The 14,862-nt window shown below is 39.3% G+C and overlaps 1 protein-coding gene across 1 annotated transcript in view; it reads right to left on the minus strand.

Annotated features, from left to right (window-relative positions):
- Positions 1 to 560: 560 nt before the first annotated feature.
- The window catches only part of LOC118321476 (protein sel-1 homolog 3), a 14,829-nt gene continuing 527 nt past the window's right edge, over positions 561 to 14,862 (minus strand). Inside the window, exons 2-24 of the mRNA XM_035652801.1 lie at positions 13,696 to 14,230; positions 13,464 to 13,590; positions 12,664 to 12,785; positions 12,375 to 12,490; positions 12,039 to 12,088; positions 11,779 to 11,902; positions 11,553 to 11,691; positions 11,275 to 11,415; positions 10,992 to 11,197; positions 10,722 to 10,901; positions 8,860 to 8,982; positions 8,623 to 8,763; positions 8,441 to 8,503; positions 8,183 to 8,359; positions 7,968 to 8,095; positions 7,520 to 7,603; positions 7,328 to 7,409; positions 6,991 to 7,066; positions 6,783 to 6,901; positions 6,479 to 6,600; positions 5,724 to 5,838; positions 5,424 to 5,487; positions 561 to 5,235 (exon numbers count right to left, since the gene is read on the minus strand). Coding sequence (XP_035508694.1) covers positions 4,988 to 5,235; positions 5,424 to 5,487; positions 5,724 to 5,838; positions 6,479 to 6,600; positions 6,783 to 6,901; positions 6,991 to 7,066; positions 7,328 to 7,409; positions 7,520 to 7,603; positions 7,968 to 8,095; positions 8,183 to 8,359; positions 8,441 to 8,503; positions 8,623 to 8,763; positions 8,860 to 8,982; positions 10,722 to 10,901; positions 10,992 to 11,197; positions 11,275 to 11,415; positions 11,553 to 11,691; positions 11,779 to 11,902; positions 12,039 to 12,088; positions 12,375 to 12,490; positions 12,664 to 12,785; positions 13,464 to 13,590; positions 13,696 to 14,230 — 3,282 coding nt within the window. The 3' untranslated portion in view covers positions 561 to 4,987. The remainder of the gene's footprint in view (positions 5,236 to 5,423; positions 5,488 to 5,723; positions 5,839 to 6,478; positions 6,601 to 6,782; positions 6,902 to 6,990; positions 7,067 to 7,327; positions 7,410 to 7,519; positions 7,604 to 7,967; positions 8,096 to 8,182; positions 8,360 to 8,440; positions 8,504 to 8,622; positions 8,764 to 8,859; positions 8,983 to 10,721; positions 10,902 to 10,991; positions 11,198 to 11,274; positions 11,416 to 11,552; positions 11,692 to 11,778; positions 11,903 to 12,038; positions 12,089 to 12,374; positions 12,491 to 12,663; positions 12,786 to 13,463; positions 13,591 to 13,695; positions 14,231 to 14,862) is intronic.

The following is a 14,862-nucleotide window of genomic DNA, read 5'->3' on the forward strand; positions in this document are numbered from 1 at the left end:
AAGACTATTATTAACTATTAAGCAGCAAAGACATGAGATAGGATTCCATCAACCAAGGAAGGCTGAAAATGATACTCCATCCAAAATGGATGTTTTTAGTATGACAATGACATAAAAAGTGGTCAATAAAAGTTGGTAAGTCCATTTAACATAGATAACACAGCTCAAAGGGAGACTTTGAACACATGTTTCATTGTTTCATTCATTACTTAATTATTAAACAGTCACCAGGTGTTATTTATGAGTGCAGTGGACAATGCTGACACAGTTATTACAATGAATAAGCTAATAAAGCTAATTTGGCATTGGACAATGACACGATGCATTCAAAGCCACAATATACAGCTGAAAATATTTCAACATTTAACATAACAAACATATGAGTTAATATCTGAATGACCTGAAATTTAACTTTTTGTATGAAAATCCTCCTGTGGGCTTAAAAGGTCGTCAATAAAAGTTTGTAAGTTCATTCTGCATCCATAAGAGAGATCAAGGACAAAGGAACATGTATTGCATTGTTTCCTTTATTACTTAATTATTAAACACTCACTGGGCATAATTTATAAGTACAGTGGACAATGCTGACACATGTGGTAATGCAGAAATGTCAAATGTGCTATTTTTTAGATCATTCATAGTGATAACACTTTTAAGAATTAAACACAGTTAATATTTCATTAACCCAAAATTTAACTTTTTGTATGAAAATGCTCACTTGTGTAGGATTTAGTGGCATCTAACAGTGAACTTGCAGATTGCAACCATTTGACTACAGCTCAACCTTCCAAGCAGGTACGAGAAACTATGGTAAAGATGGTAAAATACTAACAGTCAGTGACTACAAATCTCTGAAATAAACTGAAATAATGTGAAACCACAATTCAGAATTTTCACCATCAAGGTTCACAATTTATTTTTCTATATTAGTAATTTCTAATAATTCCACTGATATTAGTTACAATCCAGAACATACATTAAAATCCACTTTTAATTGTATATAATGACATAGAAGAGTGAAATGATATTCATACTTTATATTAAACGCAATACTCTATTGGATAGAGCCGAAATTAACCAACAAAGCATCCTTTCCTCACCAAACCCTGCAGGTGCCAACCAGGACACAATTATCAAGAAAACTGAATCAGAAAACAAAACTCTGAGAACAACAAGACCTGAATACGTACTAGCTCTGCAGTGGTACATACTGGTTCCTGGAAAACAGCCTCCCACTGTGTCCGAGAACAACTCTTTCATGGCTAGTTGCTCAATATTTATGGCTTTTTAGAATTCCAAGTAAGCTTACTACTGCACACACTGCCAGTTACAGCAATGGAAGCATTACAACTTTTATTCAGTGTGGACAAAATCACTCTCCAGTATATGAGTAACTGAGACAAAGTGTAGCTTACTTTTAGCAATGTGGGTGGTGACACGTTTTCCCCTCGAGGCTTCCCATACATACTTGGATGCTCCGATGCACTCAGTCTGAGCAGTGCATCAGGACAGTGCATGCTAAGAACATTCAGTACTTTTATTAGCTGATGAGATGACATTTTTAGGCTAAGTGGTATTCTAACCTTGAGTCAGTCAGGACTCTGGCTCTGTATCATCTTAAACTGTTGATACTGTGTAAAAAGAGCTTGCTCCGCAGGGCAACAGAAACCTTGACAACATTCCTGACTTATTTCACATTGTGCTACCGTTCATTTACTTATGTTCAAGTGCTACATTTACACACATATTTTATTTATGAAATTCGTTCTTGTGCCCAGCAGCCTCTGACCAGCCCTCTGGCCTCTAGCCAAGGTTAAGGGCCCATGGGTGCCTTCCCCAAAGGCTGCCGGTGGACAATAATGCAGTAATGTCTATTAACATTATCTGTGTGTGTGTGTGTGTGTGTGTGTGTGTATTGTGCTAGGACTGTGATTCCAAATATAAACACTAGTATTTCTAATAAATTTAGCAAAAAAGGAGCATACTGCTGACTGCAGGTGTAGCTTGTTTTATGTAAATCTTATCTTATCAAAGAAAATATCTGCAATGCCTCACAAAAACATGTTGGTGGAGATTACCAAAATCAGAAACATGGACAATACAAACAGATAAATGCAACTGTCACACATTACAAATGTGTGATCACAATTTCTAATTAATATAGAACGTGTAATACAATGAGTCAGGACATATACGCTGAAGTATTTGAAGTTAACTGAATCAAATACGGTTCACTGCATCAAATATAAGTCTGTTTTCATCACTGATCATTGGTGTGACTTTGCCAAAAAAACACTTTGTTGTCTTGTTTATGGTCAAATGAAGCCTGCAGCAGGATGCCGTGTTCAGATTAGCTAATTATGAATAAGACAGGGCTCATTGTGTGGAATAAACCTGAGCTTTCGGTAAAGTGATGTTATAATGTTACATCAGTTGTTAGTTATTTATTGTATTTATTATTTGTTTTGTTTTTGTCCTTTTCTCACCTTGGCAAGAGGTATTGTTCACCAGATAGCTAGATACAGATGTTTTTGAGATACATGTTATTTTCAGGCCTTTTACAACTGAGTAAGGTGGTACTGCACATTCTAGACCCTGTGAATGGCTTCTACTCTTCAACATGGGGTGTATGTATCACTGCAGAGTAACTAAAATTGCACTTTGCAGCTGTGTAGAATGAATAGTGCCGACATTATTGTGTGTTTTTGTGGCATTTGTGCACGTGCCAGGGCCACGTGATGCCAATTGGTTTGAATCCGCAAGTCTTCCAAATATTAGTTGTTGGTTTTTTTAACAAGAATGTCTCATGTTTTAGCCCTCCATGATAATCAAATAGTCCAGAGCGTTCAGTGAGAGTTGAATTAACATAGAAAAGAAGGAACTTGTGAAACCTGTAAATGTTTCTGAGAAATTCTGTTAGCAAGTAGTAATGCTGGTAAAAGAGTCTGTTAGTGATGACCTTAAGTACGGTATACTGCAACAATTCAAGGCCACATCATTTAACTTCTTATCAACTCATTAAACAATAAAATTTACAAAAGATGATCAACAACATTCTTTAAAAAATCTTGAATAATGTCTGCTTACTTCAGCTGGCAATAAATGCTGCAACAGAATCTAAATATTGGATTTTCCATGAAGATTTGCTTACCCACAGATTTTGGTGCTGATACAGGTCTGGCATTTCAAAATTAACCATTAATTGGTTATATTTTGAGCCGTAACTACAAATTGTGACTTGACTCAAAATCCTAATAGAATGTTTGTATGCTGAGTAAATCAATCAATTTAATTTAGCAGCGGATGAAGGATGTCAGTGAGTACTAATAGGCCTGAGAGCAGACATCCGGTTCAGTGTAGACGTGTTTAGCAATCTCAACCACAGCTAACGTTATCTAACTGACTTTGCCTTAAAAATTGACATTTTAAGAAATAAACGTACTTGCTTTCTTGCTGAGCGTTAGATGAGAAGATCGATATTAGTTTCACGTCTGTATGCTAAAGATGAAGCAGTGGCTAGCATAGCTTAGCATAAAGACTGTAAACAGGAGGGAACAGCTAGCCTGGCTTAAAATCAGCAAAACCAACACCTTGAAAGCTCACAAATTTCCTGTTTATATTTTATTTGTTTAATACGAAAAAGTGTAAAAGTACAATAGCAATAACAATAAAATACTACCACATACACTTTAGAAACCCTCTGCAGTGCGTAGTATGAAGTACGGAATGTTTTTGTTTTTGTCCTGTCCCTTTAAGGAAAGAGACAGACACAGACGACATAAGTGACAGAGATAGAAGAAGGAAGAGTGAGATCATTATCCATCCCCAAATTATATACCGACTTCACTCTGAACTGAAGGCGCTCCACATGGTGCTATTTACACTGTGAAACTCCTTATTTAACTAATGACAGCTCCATGAATACAAAGCAAAAACACTCACTGCTATAAACTGCACATCATCACAAGTCGCCCAGAGCTGTAAATAGCTGTTAAGAACTGAGTAACACTCCCTATTCCTCATATTCTTTTGGCAGCCATAGAAACAAAATCCCTCAAAAGATATTGTCCATTGCATTATCTGTGAACAGAGTAACAACAGCAGCACAGAGAAGCACTATTTGACCAAGACCCCAGCGAGGCCTATGTTTGAGCTGTCTTCCATTGCTATAGTAACTTATCCTTTCAAAACAAACTTTTTTTTGTTGTTGTCCCATAGCGATGGTTAAAACTGATATTGTCTTATCTTATGTATCGACCAGGAGCGCCTGCCCAGACGGAGACTAAATCAATGACCTCTGAAATTCCATTGCTCTGGCATTGGACAAAACAAGTGTCCCTGAATGCTGCTGTTGCATGTCTGGTCTACTGTGAGACACTTATCATCAACATGTCACTGATAGGGCCAGGAACAAGTTTTAATAGTTGACCTATTAGAAAACAGCTTCTAGTACAACATCTACCAATACATCCATCACTGAGGCTGATCCTCTAAGCTTCTAAATGCACAGCCATCAGGGTCTGTACGTTTTAACAGTGCAATGCTGTGACTGATATGGCTCATTTTCACAAGATAAATAACTGAATAATCAGAAAAATACTCTGTTTTACAGGACTTATACACTGCACAAAAGAAGCTTCACTCTCCCTCCTTGGCACCACATCCACATCCCCAACACGATATAAACTGTAGGTCGGACTCAGCATTCATTAAATGAACCTCATGACAACTATTTTATTTTCCACAAACAAAACAATGAAAAAATGGTTACTGAGGAAACATTATCACCACTCTGATAAAGCAGCACACTCACATTCTGATCAGCACTTCTCTCCTTCCTGTAACTTAAAATGAGTCACATACCGCCAAAACACAAATGTGTCACACGAATAGCGCAGTAACTCATCCGCTAAATGTATGCTCTTACAATATGCAGTGTCTGGGGCTTTTGCTGTGGCTATTGGATCACTGTGCTGGGTATTTTATGTCATAAGAGATGATAGAGGAGTGTGGTCCAGAAAACAGACAGGCACACGCCCGACAGAGTCACAGCCAAATCTCCTGTCTGCCGGAGCCACTGCTCCCCATTCAGGATGGTAAGCCATAGATTCCCCACCGCTCTGTAGGTTCCTCCCATGATGCCATCTTGCTCTCTATTCAAGTTGACACCATCTTGGCTGACAGATGATGTCCCTGCCCTCAGTGCAACCACACGGTGACGGGGAAGCCTTTGTTCTGTGTTAATTTGCAGATAAGGTGGATGAAAGGAGGTAACTTGTCATGGCAAACAAACGTGGTAACATAGATTATCTTTTGATGTACAAGTCAGAGCGAGATAAAGGACACCAACATGTGGGAAATTGCACCATCTTGTGGCAAATACATGAAAGTACGCAGAGTAGAGGTGGAGAACAATTACTCACCAAGACAGCTCTGCAATGGCATAACGACAGTAATGACACACACAGAAAGAATAGATGCATATGCCTATAGAGAAATAAGAAGAATGTTTTAAATAAGTCATCACATTTTCTTTCTCAAAATAACAGCTTACAGTGTCTTTAATGTCTTATTCATTATGGAAGTCCAATTAGCATTTTCACGTATTTTAATTATTAAAGGTTGATCAAACTATCAAAGGACAACTGTATATTGTAAGAGTCAAGCTTGCAGTGTGTTGTGTTTTCCTCTTACTAAATACAGTAGTATTGCCTTGTGCTTACCAAGAGAAGCTGTGCACCATTCTGAGTCATTCTCCTCAAGGCTTTTCCCATCTGAACTCCAAGCAGAGCTAAAGAGCAAGGCGTTACTGCTTCTTCATCCTCAGTCTCCATACATCTAAGGAGATAAAATAACTGTGTTATACAGTTATAGCATATACTCATACTCATTACCTCATTCATATATTCTAATTATATTATATTATATTATATATAAGGCCTTCATATTTTTGTTAAAACAATACAAGCCCATCAATGAAATGACAAGAATGAGGTAATGAGTATCATTAGTAAGCGCAGGAGCAGACATGAGGGTGAAACATAGATGTGTTCAGCAACATTAGTTAACTCACTTTGCCTGTAGATATTCCCAAATATCAAGTATGTGTGGTAATTATGAAGGTACCACTAACAAGCAGTTAGCTTAGCTTAGCACAAAGAGGGGAAGAAGCTAGCCTGGCTCTGTCCAAAGGTTACAAATTGTACCTACCAACACCTCTAAAACTCACTCATTAACATAACACGTTATATCTCATTTATTAAACATGCTGCTGGTGGTGCCTTCATATTTACCATACTTACTGGAAATGTAAGTTATCAATCGTCCCATCTAAGTCTTGGCAAGAAAGCAAATAAGTACGATCACAAGAATCGTATTGTATAATATACTGTATAGTATTACTAAGTATTATAAACAGCCTTGGATCACCCAAATAATATTGATGTTTATTATTCATTGTTACTGGTAGTTCATGCACCTTTTCAAGATTTTCTCCACCACAATGTCCAGCTCATCATGACGTGACACATTAAACAAGCCGCGGACGCTCAATGGAAGAACGTGCCCTTGTTGTGCCAGAACGACCAAGTTGTACATTCCCTGTGAGTCCGTGTGAAAATAAAGTCATAACAGGGGCTGATGGGTTATTCACCGAGAAAGTCTCCAAATAATAACACTGTATAATGCTGTTTGTTGTTTTTATTGCGGTGGGCCTGAGCCCATGGACGTTTAATTAAGTTTATCATAGGGTGATGAGATTAGAGCCCAAGTAAATCTGTCACCTGAGGGCTGCCTGCTAGAGCCGCTCTGCCATACATCGATACTGCCTGACCAACCAAAGATAATGAGTCTTCTCGCGTGCTGGAGGTACAGTAGTAGTAGTCTCCCATTTTCAGCAGAGCTATAAAAGAAGATAAATACTTTCTGCTTATCGACCAGATTGACAGGGAGAGGGAGAGGTTGAAGCAAAATGAAATGAGAGGAACTCACCGGACGGATGGGGATCATAGTTTAATATAGAGTAGTTATGATATCTCCACTGACAATCATGACTGAGATTCAGTTCCTACATTTGGGAGAATGAGTGCAGGGTGAGAAAGAGCAGAGCAATGATGAAGGTTATGTTATCAACAATTTCCCTCCGGCTTGGTGTTCTTCTTTTAGTATGTGACTAGAATTATGTGCAATTTGTTCATTGGCTACCTTCACAACTCCAATTAAGAGACACTGATTTCAGCACTGTGCTGAACATCAGGTTAAAAGAATGGACATTGTTTTGTTGAGGACAGTCACAAAAGGTTACAACAAGAGAAAGAGCTACAGTTACCTCACACAGGTGCGCAACATTGCTCTGGGCCAAACCCAGACCGGTTTCAGCTACCAAAACATACTTCACAAAGGCCTCCTGCCTGTTTGCAACACAATAAAACAAATAAGAAGAAGCTGAGACAAATAGTAAAGAGCAGAGAAGATGATTAAATGAGGACAATTGAAAAGTAATTGAAATTAATGTCCCTACCAAGAGCCCTGGAGGTAGGCTTGGAGAGCCTCTCTGATCATAAATCCAAGGTGTCCGTTCTGTTCACAGACCGTTTTTAGCATTCTGCACAGAGGGTAAAGGATGGGTGATGAATTATGGAATATAATTTTCTTCACATAAACGGAAAATATTTTAACATGATCTAAAAATAGTTTCTGATTTGTTGAGGTCATTCTAAAAAAAAGCCTCTACAGCCACAGCAGGAGCTTCTTTAAATTCATAAGATACCAGAGGAACAATGGTAAGCAGAATCTCCCTGTGCCAGACAATAATGCAGTGACAGTGACTCTTATTTTTAGATATGCAAATACTAGGTTCTGACCTTGAATTAGCCACTGTCATTGAAATTAGATGCCACTGAGCTGCAGGCTACAGTGCAACAGCCCATAACAAAGCTTTCTTCACCAAGCTAATGAAAGCCTCTTACATCACAGCCCTCTCCACATCCTGAGACACCCCTTCCAGGCTTCCTGTCGAAAGGTACCAAGCTACCTCCACTGATGCAGCGATGTGACCTAACCGAGATGCATTTAGAAACTGGTGGAACGCAGCCGTCTGTGGATCATACAGAAAATAAATCAGCTCATTGATCGCACCATATCAGTGATAAAAATACATTTTGACAAGGTGTGGGGCTCCAACCTCATTCCTCCATGTGCTGTCCGTGTTTATCCCACTGAGATGGTAAATGCCCAGGTTAAACATGCCATCAGCACTCCCATTTAACGCTGCTTGTTCAAAGTATATCGCTGCAGTTTTGTGGTCGTTCAGAACAATCCCATGGTACCAGCCTAAACCATTCAAGGCATTAATTGAGCCCTAAAGCCAGGAAACAAACACTGGTATAGTGAAGGCACATTCTGTAAACACACAGATTGATTACTAGCAGTATACAAGTACCATTGCTGCAGCTTTCTCCAGCAGCTGAAAACCTCGGGTGTGGTTTCTTTTCACCCCCTGGCCCTGAAGGAATCAACATCAGTCAGTGAATCGATAACTGTCAAAACACAGACACACACAGACAAAGTATCCAGTGTTCACTTTAATTGTAAAATAGGTAAGTCTTTGTAATCTTACAGAACCTTCATCAGTAGGATGGAGTAGTCGTACATCGCTGAAGGATCCTTCATCTGTATAGCACTTCTTTCAAACCACTTCGCCGCACTCACTTGGTCTTTAGAAAGTCCATGTTGTCCCCAGTAAAGCATTTTTCCCAGGCGTTTCTGAAGATAAGAGAGTTTTATTGGCCTGTTCTGAACAACTACCGTGTCTTCTGATCATTACAGAGGAATAAAAGTAAGATTTAACTCCAGACATACCTGAGATTCTACGTCTCCTCTCTCTGCTTGGAATTTCAGATACTGAAAGACGTCTCTTGTCTTGTGTGTGAGTCTGTATAAATCCTCTTGATTGCTTAGATAGATGTGTTCAGGTGTGTATTGCTTTAGGAAAGACAAATGGTGACATAAATAGAAAACTATTAGTTATTGCTACTATTACAAATAAAAGTCTTAGTACTAAAGCAGTGGTCACACCACAAAGTGACTTAAAATTAACGTACACACAAAATAGGTGAGGACAGAAGCCTGGTGATGTAGTAAATACTCGCAGCCGCTGCAGTTGGTGAGCTAACCGTTAACTCGCTAGCCGACCCGACCGGGCTAATGGTAGTCAATCACAGTAACTCCCTAAGCTTCTCTCTAATTTTCTCTCTCTTTTATTTACCTCCCTGTGGTATGTTTTTCACCATTGTACATCATTTAGTTCAATAAAAACACATTGAAGAGGCAAAATAAATCTCTCTGAGATAATAGGCTTGCTAACAGCAAACTCTGAGCTTGTTAATTCAGCTCAGTCGCTAATAGAACAAAAAGTTCACACAGTTTATTAAAAAGACAAATTTGTCTGCAAACCACAGTTCTTGCTCCGATGGAGGAGGTTAAGTAAAAGTGGATGGTGCTAGACAGCTAATAAGCCACGCTAGCTTCCTCTATTTTTAACTGAACAGCACTAATTTGCTGTTAAAGTTCACCAAAGTTTAACTCTATATATGTGGAACATTTGCACGGATTCATTTCTGAATATATAAATAAAGGAATTCCCTGAAAACAAACAACAATGAAAGTTTGAGTAGGTATTATTTAAAGTTGAACTAATCTGCTTCTTCAGATTTGAGTGGCATAAGCAAACAACTCCACAACAGCTTACACAGCAGCAGCTTGAGATTCAAATACTGCTAAATCCTGATAGATGCTTAGAAGTACACAACATCACATTTTTCAAACCACTTCAAACCCGTCAGAAGTAAAAACAGCACAGACACATTGCTCAACTGAAACAAAACGTTTTAACAGAACATTTTGCAGTCATGTAGGACCCTGTCACTTATAATAAGGTTTTAATTAAGCTTTTAATCTTTAATTAAGATTGGATCCAGGTGGATTATTGCACATCATCTACTCAGAAAGTTTCCAAATTGGTTAAAATGCAGAGCGTGAGTTTTCCCTTATAAACTTCACCACAATTGTTTTCTCTGTGCACTGGCTGCTTACTCAAGCTGGAACACACAGTGAAGTCATTCTGTTGTCTTCGTGAACCTCTATTCATTTGATAAAGCTTATTTAAATATTCTGAGAATAAACAGGAAATCAGTCTGAAGTAGAGTTTTCTAATAGCGGGCTCCTTATCTTTGGACCGCTCTTCTTCTATTCATCCTGACAGCTAACTCATTCACATTTTTAAATTAAGATTTAAGACCCACCTTTTCTCCCTGGCTGGACCAACAAATGCACTATTCATCATGTTTTGGAGATTTGAATTGCATTTGATGTCTATGTGTTTTATTACTCATTACCATTATATCTGTTTATAATGTACAGTATAACACATAGGATGGATTGCTATGTTTTACTCATGTTCCTCATTTTCTTAATTTTTTAAAAGGAATAGTTACATGTTTCTGGAAAGTCATTTTCTTGCTGAGAATTGAAAAGATCGATACCACTCTTATATTTCATTCAATTTGAAGCATAGACTGAAAAAGGGGAAGCAGCTAGTGGCGGGGAATGTCTGTACAAGATATTATGGCAATCCATCGAGTGGTTGTCAAGACATTTCAGTCTGGATTAAAGTGAAGGACTGATATTGCCATTCCTAAAAATAATAGTTGATTTAAACCTACCTTATCTTCATGCATCCTAGAACTATCAATGTCGCTCTGCGCCCCAGTGTTGGAATAGTAGCTGTACGCCATGTCCAAGTCTTTTGGAAATCCATCAATGCCTTGTGTGTGCTTGTACCCTGCATGCATCAGTGCGAAACGGTTATCACCTGCTGCGCCAATCAAACTATAGACATGACCCTGAAACACACAGGAGTCAATATTATCAGTCATTGGTACAGGAGCAGCGTTACATGTGAGGAAGCAGCAATTAAAGAAGGAAGGCCCTACCAGTTGTTGATCGACTGCATGTCCCAGGCCGGAGAGGTAGATAGTGGCTAACAAGAGAGATGCTTTGTGATATCCAAAGCAGGAGGATACTTGTAGTAGAGACGTTGATTTGGTTGGAATTTTAATTTCTGCCTCACCCCTGGTGAAAATTGTACCAACTGCATGTTCAAACAAAGGCCCTCTGAGGTCCTTCATGCCCAAAGAGCCTACAGAAAATGATACAGAAAATTGTCAAAAACTGTGAATAATGATGTGAGTTATTTATGACTCATATGTGACTCGCCTCTTCTGATGTCCTCCTCTTTTATTTGCAAGACATCAAAAAGCACGCTGTAATTAAGTTGTTTTTCCCAGGTCCATGTTTGCGTGCTGGTTTTCTCTCTAAACCGACCCCACAGTTTTATGAAGTGAGGGGTGCAGACACCTGAAATAAAACATAACCTGTCAACAGTAATCTTCCCATACTTAATAGGTGTTGTTCTGACACCCTGTATATGAGATCTATTTAAGGTAGATCCTGACAGCTTGCAACACTCCTTTAAAGTCCAAATAATATTTCACCTTTGTTGATTATTGACGGGAGGTGACTCTCAGTTACTTGTTGGATAAAAGCTCTTGTAATTGCTTTTATGTCCACACACTCCTGATGAGTCTTATCCAGTTCCTGTAGTGCTGACTTTGGGTGAAGTTCATTTGTTACCTGTGGCATGGATAACGTCATATTTGAACACACGGTAATAAAGCAACAAAACAACTCAATTTGACTTATTTGATTAGAAAACTTTACCACTTCAGTTCCAAAACGATAGTATTTGATAGGCCCAAAATACCCACGTATGCCTGACATGTGCTTGCTACCTCCGATCACAAAGTATCCATCAGTGTCATCATAATGGATACTGTCCTGAAATCTGTAAGATATTCAGAACCAGCTCTCATGATCATTGTACATGTCGTCCCCTCCAGTACAGTAACTGGACTAACAGGTGTTTTTCTTACTTCAAAACATTTAAAACGTATTTTTTTTAAATCCATAACACGTCTTACTCATAATCATATTTGAGTGTTTCACCATCCCATGTTGCATCCAGCAGCACCTGAAAGTCAGACATAATAATGCATGAGCTCATGACACAGAAAAAAACCTACTCAGCTGTGAACAGCTTCAAACTGCAGTACACACTGCAATCGCCTGGAGTTTCCCAGCTGGAAAGGAACCATCTTTCAGAATCTTACAGCTGTTCCAAAAGGAAATCAAACACTGCAAAGCTAGGGCACCAAACGAGACTCAGAAGAGAAAGGATGACTATAAGATATTGCTCCAAGCTGTATTTTAAGTTATGTTCCATATCCCACCCAGAGGCACACACTAAGGCTCTATACCTTGGAGTCTTGTATGTAACAGTCCAATCTAATCCATTTCCGCAGGGGCAATGCTACACTGGTTTGGAACGCTTCATCTTCTCCTGTTGTCACACGTGCCTGAATTATGACGTCCCCTACACAGGAGATATGACAGTCATATATTTCACCACAAGCTCTTTATTAATACATGACACAGTCTGTTCCACAGTCTCACAAAACACACATCATCACTCACAATGATCTCATGATACCTCAATCTAATCCCCTAAACTGGTATCAGGTGTACCCACAAGCTGCTGTGACCCACCTGTGTCTGTAAGCTGCATCAGGACGGAGTCGTATAAATTGTTCCTATCGACATGATGGATGATCCCACAGAGCTTCATGTGACACCATTTCAGTAGGTAGATCCACACAGATAAGGTGACGCTGAAAACCAAGCAACGAAAAATCATTTGACAAATCATTTCTTCACCCACTGAGGCGTGAGGTTGAATTTAAAATGAAGCGCTATCTGCTAAAAATGACTGACCTCGCTGTCTGCCATTGACCGTAAATAAAAAGCTTATATGCTCTGGTGAAGAGGCTTTGTGAAGCTTGTAAAGTCATTTGTAATGATGGCGAAGTAAAACTAAAAGGGGAGTATGTTATAACAGCTGCCAGCACCAAAAGGGAAACAATCACTGACCTGTGGCCTGTTAATCTGCTGATCAACACAAACCACTATTGCATACTGTGAATTTCAGGTAATATATGGTACTTTGTGAGGATTATTTGGTTTTATTGTACACATTTATGGTATGTATGGTATGTATGGTATATATATGGTAACATAAACAAATTCTGCTAATATATATGCTTTATTCTAAGATAACAAGAACACAATTCTTATTTTCAGGTGATTATACACTAACAAAAACATACCTATGAATATTACATTCCACTTCTGCTAATAGATCCTCCTAAATGTCACACCGGACCTTAAGTATTTAAGCATTTGGAGACCCTGCTGGAGATTTTTTCATACTGTGTAGTTGAACTTCATACAGAATAAGATCCAGCTAAAATGAACTGAATGAGATGCTGTGTGTGAAGTTTAAGTCCAACCTGGGCTGTGTCACAGCATGAAGACGGGCTCTCTCCAGGCCTCTGTCGATAAAAGGCTGAAACCTGCGGACCACTCCAAAGTGCTCTGCAGTAGTTGCTAGTGGAAACTTTAGAAGATCGATTGTGTCTATGTACAAGAAAACAGCAAAAGATTACATACACAAACCATTAAAGATTTTAGTAATAAAGATGGGATGTGGAATATATTAAAGAATGTGATAAAGGGTCTGACCTGACTCATGTGGACAATGATAAATTCTGTTTCTGGTCATCTGCCACATCAGCTGAGCTGACCATGAAGGGCAGTCAGTGGGAGGTTTAGTTGGACGCTCTGAGAGTGGCTTTATCTGCAGCACTTTATAAATCTTCAACATGGAGCTATGGTATGTCCCCGGTTCACTGCCATCATTAAGATGGTCTAACCAAGCACGTACTGTCACATTCTGCACATCCAAAACATGTCTGTTGAAAAAGTCATGTTGATATAAAATGGACGGAGGCAATCTGAGCAGCACCTGGTGGATCCTGTAGACTCGGGCCGCGCTGCTGTTCCACTTCCTCCTGAAGACCGCTAAATCTGTCTTCTTTAATGTGGACACCACCACCTCCACTGCAAGATGACATGGCCTAGAGCATTGATACTGCACACGGACCACTGAGCCATCTACCACTTTGTCAGGGGCTGAGTCAAACCCTATGAAATTGTCAGGGACGCTCTCACCAGTCAGGGAGGAGGAGGCGGAAATGGCTTGTAACACACAGTGTCCCTGGGTGAAGTGAAAGATAAGTAAATAAAATTAAGTGAATGTGAAGAAAATAAGACAGGAATCATGGGTATGTTGCCAGCGGGCACATTTTCAAGAGGATGTTCACTTGCTGAAACCTGCTTTGACTCATTCTTTTGGTCACTTGGGGCCAGCAGAAACTAGTTGTGAACACAGCACTGGTATATCATCACCTCGCCCCATTCAGACTGTCTCACTGCGGCCGAAGAGGTCGCATAAAAAAAGCAAGTAATTTTCTAGTGTGATGTCTTTTCTGCCTCATTGTGATGTGTGATGTCCCCCTGAGGCCAGAGGGCGGAAAACATTTACTGGTTTTTGACGGTTGGTGAGAAGCATAGCTGTAGTGGGTGTTTCTTCAGTCACAAGGGACAACAACGAGCACATTCAGAAACAAACTTTGACAGGCAACATAAAGGTGAGATTTATGTTTTATTGGAAGAGTTTTCAAACACTTGGTTTTAAAAGAGGATGAAGACTAGACGGTTCGGCTAATGTTCGTCAGGCTAACCCTCTGCTAAAGAGAACTGCCCAACCACTTCCCTGGCCTTTATATGGGACCTTTTCCACGGTTAATCATCACTCTCATATTCAAATTCACTCTCTTTTAGCTCTGT

This window comes from Morone saxatilis, unplaced genomic scaffold (assembly GCF_004916995.1).
Source record: "Morone saxatilis isolate NCDOM2014 unplaced genomic scaffold, NCSU_SB_2.0 Contig12, whole genome shotgun sequence".
NCBI classification, from domain to species: domain Eukaryota; kingdom Metazoa; phylum Chordata; class Actinopteri; family Moronidae; genus Morone; species Morone saxatilis.